At 41.5% G+C, this 8,501-nt stretch overlaps 1 protein-coding gene across 1 annotated transcript in view; it reads left to right on the plus strand.

Moving 5' to 3' along the window:
- Nucleotides 1-7,201, plus strand: part of LOC133544235 (aldehyde oxidase 1-like) — a 30,321-nt gene extending 23,120 nt beyond the window's left edge. Inside the window, exons 25-35 of the mRNA XM_061889384.1 lie at nucleotides 280-471; nucleotides 542-769; nucleotides 834-929; nucleotides 994-1,122; nucleotides 1,187-1,261; nucleotides 1,336-1,388; nucleotides 5,492-5,606; nucleotides 5,683-5,748; nucleotides 5,854-6,042; nucleotides 6,123-6,290; nucleotides 6,479-7,201. Coding sequence (XP_061745368.1) covers nucleotides 280-471; nucleotides 542-769; nucleotides 834-929; nucleotides 994-1,122; nucleotides 1,187-1,261; nucleotides 1,336-1,388; nucleotides 5,492-5,606; nucleotides 5,683-5,748; nucleotides 5,854-6,042; nucleotides 6,123-6,290; nucleotides 6,479-6,532 — 1,365 coding nt within the window. The 3' untranslated portion in view covers nucleotides 6,533-7,201. The remainder of the gene's footprint in view (nucleotides 1-279; nucleotides 472-541; nucleotides 770-833; nucleotides 930-993; nucleotides 1,123-1,186; nucleotides 1,262-1,335; nucleotides 1,389-5,491; nucleotides 5,607-5,682; nucleotides 5,749-5,853; nucleotides 6,043-6,122; nucleotides 6,291-6,478) is intronic.
- Nucleotides 7,202-8,501: the final 1,300 nt, after the last annotated feature.

The raw sequence follows: 8,501 nt of genomic DNA on the forward strand, positions 1-8,501 counted from the left end.
AGCTATCCCAACCGGAGCGATTCTCCGGGGATACCTTGGACATCCTGCAGTTCCTCACCCAGTGAGAGATCCACTTTGAGATGCAAGCTGTGGCTTTTGCAACAGAGCTGGCCGACGTGGCATTTGTCATGCCTCACCTTTCGGGTTTGATTTGGCAGGCAACCGTGATATGCACATCAAGCGGTGACCTAAACTGAACTTGGTGGAAACATGTTTTAGTTGACCATATGACTGCTTCTTTTTCAAATACCCAAGACCCAGATGATATTGTTCTTGCAGGTAGTAGAGAAGATACTGCTTGAACTGGACAACGCCTACAACATTCCCAATCTGCGTGGCCGAGCTGCCGCCTGCAGAACCAACCTGCCCTCCAACACATCCTTCAGAGGCTTCGGAGTGCCTCAAGGTGCTTGTATTGTGGAGAACATCATTCATGATGTGGGAATGGCGCTACAGTTTCCTGTGGATAAGGTCAAATCTAAAGTACAATCCAATTATTTATATTTTATATGAAATGTCTGATTAATGATTGATTGATCAGATTCAAGAGATCAATATGTACAGAGGACCATCACTCACCCACTACAAGATGGAGTTCAGCCCAGAGAACTTACTGCGCTGCTGGGACAAATGTAAAGTCAAGTCTGACTACAATGCTCGCTGCGATGGTGTAGAAAAGTTTAACCAGCAGAACCGCTGGAAGAAGAGAGGAATCGCTATTACCCCGATTAAATTTGGCATCGGCTTTGCAGAAGGCTTCATGAACCATGTAGGTTGTTTGTGTAGCTCCTTTCTGGCTCACAAAATGAGGTGAAATAAGTTTTTTTGTCTAGAGCGCAGCTCTGGTGAACATCTATGTGGATGGCTCGGTTCTGGTGACTCATGCTGGGACAGAGATGGGTCAAGGAGTCCACACTAAAATGCAACAGGTGCGCATGTGATGGCTGACATCCGTCTGATATTTCAGAGCATCAAAATCTCGTATGCGGACAGGTGGCCAGTCGTGAGCTTCACATCCCCCCCTCGAAAGTCTACATCAGTGAAACCAACACCAGCACTGTTCCTAATACCGGCCCCTCCGCCGCCTCCTATGGCACAGACGCCAACGGCATTGCCGTAAAGGTATAAGTCTTTTTTCCCGCTATGTGTTTCCCTGTCTTTTAAAGTACAAGTACACTGTTTTTAGAATGCTTGCCAGACCCTCTATCAGCGACTGGAGCCCATCCGGCTGAAGAACCCCAAAGGAACATGGGAGAATTGGGTATGAAGGGAGGATACATTTAATTGCAGCTATGTAACACACAAAAGTTCTTTAGTACATGACTTTATTTGCAGGTCTTTGAAGCCATTATGGAGAAGATCAGTTTATCTGCCACTGGAAACCACAGGTGAGACTTTAACGTTGTGTCAGATGTCCTACCTTAGACCAGTGCTTCCCAAGTACGTAGGGCGACACTCCCCAGTGGGTCTGAGTGAGGTATCAAGAGGGTGTGAAGGTTAGGCGTTTCACTACATCTTTATTCATGCTGTAGAAAAAACAAAAACTTCCAGCTTGATTGAAGCTTTGCCACCAAAAGATAGCAGGAGAACTTTGTGTTCAGAAGGAAAAGAAAAAATTTTTGTATTTATTGCTCCTGTAAATGAATCTGGCAGTCATTACCCATAATAGTGCTGGGCGATATGGCCTTTTTTTAATATCGCAATGTTTTTAGGCCATATCGCGATATACGATATATATCTTGGTATTTTGCCTTAGCCTAAAAGAACACTTGATACAGTGCATATAATCACAGCAGTATGATGGTTCTATGTGTCTACATTAAAACACTCTTGTTCATACTGCATTGATATATGCTCATTTTAAACTTTCATGCAGAGAAGGAACGCAATTAAGTCAATTTACCAAAACTGTATTTATTAAAGTTATTCGCAGGCGACTTTTCAAATGATGCTACATATTAGCAGTATTGCTACTTTTGGTAGCAACGCTTTTGCCCCACACTTGACAAATTAAAGTTGTCTATTCGACATATTCCCGCTTGAAGCTGAACCACCACCAGACGATGGACCCCGTGCTGTTTTTCTTTGGAATAAATCTTCCTTCATTCGTTACCATATTTGCACCGTCTTTCTCTTGTATTACCGCTCGACTAAGATGAAAATCAGCACCTCCGAGTCCGCTAGCATCACAGCTAACGTTAGCCACGCTGCCACCTATCTGCTGGGCGAGGGCGTATTCGTATGTGACGTATGACGTGACAGTATGTGATGTGTGTAAGTTTGTGCGCTTGCTGTCTGTGAGGAGACACAAGAAGGAGTGGGAAGAGCCTGTAGTGTAATGCCCGCAGCTAAAAACAACTGCGTGAGAACGTATGCTCCAATATTACGATATAGTAATTTTCTATATCGCACAGAGACAAACAAGCGATATATCACGTATATCTATATATCGCCCAGCCCTAACCCATAATATGAATTGTTTTTTTGAAGAATCCATAGATAAGTAATTGTACTTGAAACCCCCCCTTTCCATCACCACACTCAGTATGCCGCTCAGTCTTACAGTAATGTGACGTCATCCACAGAACTGGAGCCCATTTCCTCGTATAAACCGTGTGGATAAAGGCATGTAAAAATATTAATTTGATTATTTAATTGCATTTTTGTCACCCTGATCCATGATTAGTACCAAACTGATACGGTTAATAATGAGCAACATAGAAAAATTAAAACATTTCGCTATTATTTACTGTTAATATTTATACTATATATCGCTGCTTCCAGACTTCACTTCCTGTTCCAGAGACTGTTGTCATTAGAAATGTTAGACGTATATTATGAGTACCATCTTTTTAGTATTTTATTTGTTTATTTTAAATGCTTGGCTGAAAAATGTCATTGTTTTCCAATGGGTATTTGTCAGGCTTGCTACTGACAGTTTGGTTATGTTTGGATTTTCCTGTGTTCAGAATCACTTCCTGCCCTGGTGCTCTTGTTTTGTCAGTGTTTCCTCTTTGGTCTATGTGTTTTGCAGCACCTTTACTTTCTGTTCCATGTCCTGTCAGCACACCTGTTCCTCGTTTAATTACTTCTATTTAGTTCCACCTGGGTCCCTCCTTCAGTGTTGGATCAGGCTAATGCTTTGTGTGCTGTTTGGGTTCCACGCCACTTTCTGAGGATTACATGTGTTTAACTTGCATTCCACCTGCCAATCTCTGCGTCCTTGGGGTCACGCTGAAGCAACGCTCACCGCACCATGACAGTACTGTCCCTTTTAAGACCGTGTCTGGAGACCTTATACCTCTGCAGTCATGTCAGTAAGCCTCTGGAATTTTTTTTTGCCAATAAACAGATTATTTTGTGAGCACGGGAGGCAGCAGTAAATCAAAAAGCAGTTTAGGCATTGCTCAAAGTTGCCCAACACTCTGAAGGGTGCAAAAATTTTCATAAAAAAATGTTAAGTCAACATTGTACCTTTTTTAAAAAAAAATAAACTGATGAAGATTACACATACAATATTTTAATGACACTAGTGAATTGTTTATACTTTTTCCTCTGTTTTGAGAGTCACACAGACTGATCAGTGATTGAAATAGTTGGAAAATAGTTTCAAGTAGTTTTATTAGTCTGTTTTGATAAGTGGGTGATTGTATGCAGATTGCTGGTGCCAGCAACTTGAACAAAGAAATATTATCAGTAGTGTTATCAAAGGATTCATTTTTTAAATCAATGTAATCACTTTGGCATTTTGATTAATCGTGATCAATTGCAGTAAATTACTTGCTCGCACAATTTAAATTTACTTTAAAAAGTTATGTTGACACATTAGCAATTTTATTGTCAGAATGTCATACAAGATATACAGAAGTCAACACAACTACAACATAGGTTGACATAAAAGGAATGATTTTTTTTGTAGAAATAACCAATTAGGTTCTCAAATTGTACTTTTTTAGTTTGGGATGCCTGCTTTGACAGGCAGTTTTTAGATAAGCGCAGTAGACCAGGACTTAGTTAGTTGATATTAGGCCCTTTTCAGGTGGAATTGAGCATGAACAATCCCAAAAAAATAGTGTGATGAATCTGCGCAAATAGTGTACCGCATTTTTCGGATTATAAATCACTACGGAGTATACGTCGCACCTGCCGAAAATGCATAATAAAGAAGGAGAAAAAACATATATACGTCGCACTGGAGGATAAGTCGCATTTTTGGGGGAAATGTATTTCATAAAATCCAACACCAAGATTAGAAATTTTAAATGCAATTTAAAATAAATAAAGAATAGTGAACAGGCTGAATAAGTGTACGTTATATGAGGCATAAATAACAAACTGCTATGTTAACCTAACATATTATGGTAAGAGTCATTCAAATAACTATAACATATAGAACATGCGGTAAAAAAAAAAAAATACGGTATATGATCTTTACCAAACAATCTATCACTCTTAATTGATAAATCCCTTGAAATCTTCTTCCTCGATGTCGCTTCAACTCTGCCAACTCCAAAGGTATGCGCCGCTTCCTCTTGTCCTTTTCTGCTGCATATTTCACTACGTCCAGCTTGTAATCTGCAGTACATGATTTCCTTTTCGGTGCCATTTTTGTTCTCAGTTTTCATAAGTGTGGAGAGACGCAGCCGACGGGCCGACAGCGGGCTGAGAGAGACAGCCTTGGCCAAGAGGGAGGCCAGGAGGCGGGCGTTTCCTGCTTCTGGTCGCGGGGCACCTTGCGGTGTCCCAGGTTTGCGTCTGTGGCGGGGGCTCATCGTCTCTCGGGTCTTGGTTGTCGTGCTCGTGGTCGGTGTCGTCAGCTGGTTCTTTCTCCTCTCTCTTTTCTCTCCTCGTGCCCCCTTCGCCTCTCTTATAATCTAGCCGCAGATGGAGAGATTGTGAGCCGGTGTGGGTTGTACACACCTGATTGAAATTGCCGCTCTCGTGCTGCTCAGCGTGCGTCACGCCTCTCCTCGCCGCCACAGGCCCCGCCTCCTGGCCTCCCTCTCGGCCAAGGCTGTCTCTCTCAGCCCGCTGTCGGCCCGTCGGCTGCGTCTCTCCACAATGAGTTACCGCCAACGATGAAAATATCCATTTTAATAGCTACGGCAGTAGCATATAGCAGTTAGCATTCCATTACCCACAATGCACTTCTGCCATGACCCTCCTCCGCCGAATTCTTATTAGTTGACGTGTGTGTGATGATTGCTGACATTTTCTTCGTCTCTTCCGCGAATGAGAAATAATATTTTTTGATATTTTACGGTAATGTGTTACTAATTTCACACATAAGTCGCTCCGGAGTATATGTCGCAAAACTGTGACTTATAGTCCGAAAAATACGGTATATGATCAATGCGATATTGTTTTGTGATTAATCACATAGGTTAACTTATTTTTGACGGTTCTGATATAAATACATTCTCATTTCATACAAGAATTATAATAACACTAAGAGTGCTTATGAACATACTGCTTGCCGCATTGCCTTTAGGGGTGCAGACTCTCACATGGACTGGGACAAGATGGAGGGCCGCCCCTACCCTTATTTCACATTCGGGGTCTGCTGTAGTGAGGTGGAGCTAGACTGCCTCACCGGTGACTACATGGTACGTTAAGCTTGGCACATCTTCAATCAGTCGCTGTGTGGCAGACATTTTAGGTGTGGCTTTGTGGATCTTGTAGACGGTGAGGACAGACATTGTCGTGGACATTGGCCAGAGTTTGAACCCGTCAGTGGACATCGGCCAGGTGAGTCTGACAGAGACCTGAGGGAATCATTGTCAACAGAGAGAAATGTCACAGAGTCAAAGTAACAATAATATATATTTTTTGGTCATCAATTGCCTGGAGCAGATTGAAGGTGCCTTCATGCAGGGTTTGGGTCTTTACACGCTGGAAGAGTTGAAGTTTTCTCCATCTGGGCTTCTGTACACCCGAGGTCCATCACAGTATAAAATACCCGCTGTTTGCGACATGCCCCTCAGCTTCAATGTCTATCTCCTCTCGGACTCCTACAACCCCCATGCCATCTACTCTTCTAAGGTCAGACGTCGTGGTGGGCGAGTAACTGTTTTTTTTTAGGTCAACTCTGCAGTGTCATTACTCTTTTGTTTTCTCTTTAGGGTATCGGGGAACCCGCCCTCTTTTTGGGCAGTTCAGTGTTTTTCGCCATCAAACATGCTATCGCAGCAGCACGCAAAGAGGTCGGCCTCACGGGCTGTTTTTCTCTCAGCAGCCCTGCTACTGCAGAGAGAATTTGCCTCGCCTGTGCAGCCCCCTTCACCCAAAAGGTGTGAAGCCATCTTTTTAATCTATTGATAGCATCGTCTTTTGTTGAAATGCTACAGATGAAGGCAGTAAATTGCTGTTAGAACTAGTTTGAATAAAAATAAAGCTTAAACAAATTATAGTAAGTAAATATTGAACAGTTATTCCAATGAAATTGTATTGAATTTGTTTTTTTTGGTTTGATTTGCAGATTCAAGCGAGCAAAACAGAATCCGTCCATCAACCTTGGGCCCTAAACATTTAAAACCCTCAGCTACCTGAAGTGTCTAGACCAGGGGTAGAGAACCTTTTTGGCTGAGAGAGCCATACAAGCCAAATATTTTTAAAAGTATTTCCGTGAGAGCCATATAATATTTTTTTTTTAACACTGAATACAACTATATGCGTGCATTTTTAAGAAAGACCAACATTTTTAGAGTATAATAAGTCTCGTATTCTTTTTAATAACATGGATGAAAATGCATGAGAATGTTTTATATTTTGAACGTTATTTTTGACACTGTGATTACCAGCGGAATTAGTCATTACTTATCGTGTTAAGCAATGTCACCTAAGATTTATCTGAGAGCCTGATGCAGTCATCAAAAGAGCCACATCTGGCTCTAGAGCCATAGGTTCCCTACCCCTGGACTAGACCATCGTCTCACGCGCAAATTAACTTTCAATGATTCTGCTTGCTTTTTAAATGTGTGACCCCTTGAAACTGTACTCTTAATAGTAAAAAGTTCAAGTTAATGTACCAATGATTGTCACACATACAGTAGGTGTGGCCCCACCCTCCTCTGTAAGGGGGGTCTACCTTCTCACTATGAGAGTTAACTCCTTTTGTCTTACTTTTAGACCTCGCTTAGCAATGCTATGGTTGCATTTTAAGGGCTGGTCTCCTAAAGCTTTAGTAAAACTTGGCTAACTACTATTCTGTCTCGGTGGTCTCTTGCACTCAACATATATTTCGTCCAAATCCAAAAGAATTTGGGATTGAACAGTTTGTTTTGTTCGCTGAGAGGAAGACTGGTCGCGCAACAGTTTCCAGCTTGGACTGTTTGGTTTCACTTGAATCAGTACCAGGCAGTATCAAAGGAATTGGGTTGGTACCTACTAAAGCACTAAATTTGGTACCTATCCCTACAGTGAACTCACGCTGTACCTTGAAATCCTTCCCCTGAAGGTTGGTCGCCCATCAATGACATCATTACTGGTGGTTCTTTCATAACAAACACACATGTTCACCACAGATAGGCCCGATGGCTTTCATATACAAATAAAAGTACATCCACAAATGGTTTATCAAAACCATTTTTTCACACCGAAAGTAAATGTATTTTGTTCTCAGCACAATGAGCAACCTGTATTCACATTGATTAGAGAACAATACTCTTGAAGTTCAGAAAATAATCCAGTTCCTGCCTGCTTAAATCTCACCCCATGTGACAGGAATCTGATTATGCAAGAGGTGTAAATCGACACTCTGATCATGCTACAAAGTTTTAGATGTGTTTTAGGAACAAATAGGATGTTGTTCTTCAAAACTTCCCCAGAATAAAGAAGACAGCATTGTCTTTGTGCTCGGCATGCTTAAAGTGAGTTCATGGTATCTATTTGCGTCAAGGCCTGTAAAAGTTCCCGAGGACATAACAGCAAGTGATAGAATTAACTTGGAAAGAATGTCAACTTTATTTATCAAAAGACAGCATTTTTTTTGATGGGTGCTCCTTTTTGAACGCCGCTTGAGTCTCGAGTTGAAATTCTGCAGGGGCTTCTGTAAATTACTGGAGGGATCATTAGGAGGATAAAACCTGCTGTAGTAGAATCACATCCAAAAATTGGCCGAAAGAAATGTGGAGCTGCTTATGTTAAACCAAGAAAATCTGTTGCATATTTTGCATGCATAATATGCATGTTAGGCTAATTGAAGAGTGCAAATTCTCCATAGCTGTGATGCAAGTGTGAAAGGTTGTCGAGAAGTCCTTTTCCACCACAGGAACTTTCCCATTTACCCTGGTAAATTAAGTACCCCCTGTGTTTCCACCAAAAACTACCCGAGTAAAAAAGGACAGGATGGGATAGACTTTATTTATCCCACAATGGGTATATTATGTGTTTCCAAAAGTTTGGACACACTCTCTCATTTCAATTTGTTTTCTTTCATTTCATGACTATATTGAAGATTGTCACCGAAGGCATCAAAACTATGACACCTGTGAAGTGAAAAC

This window comes from Nerophis ophidion, linkage group LG27, assembly GCF_033978795.1.
Source record: "Nerophis ophidion isolate RoL-2023_Sa linkage group LG27, RoL_Noph_v1.0, whole genome shotgun sequence".
Classification (NCBI taxonomy): Eukaryota; Metazoa; Chordata; class Actinopteri; order Syngnathiformes; family Syngnathidae; genus Nerophis; species Nerophis ophidion.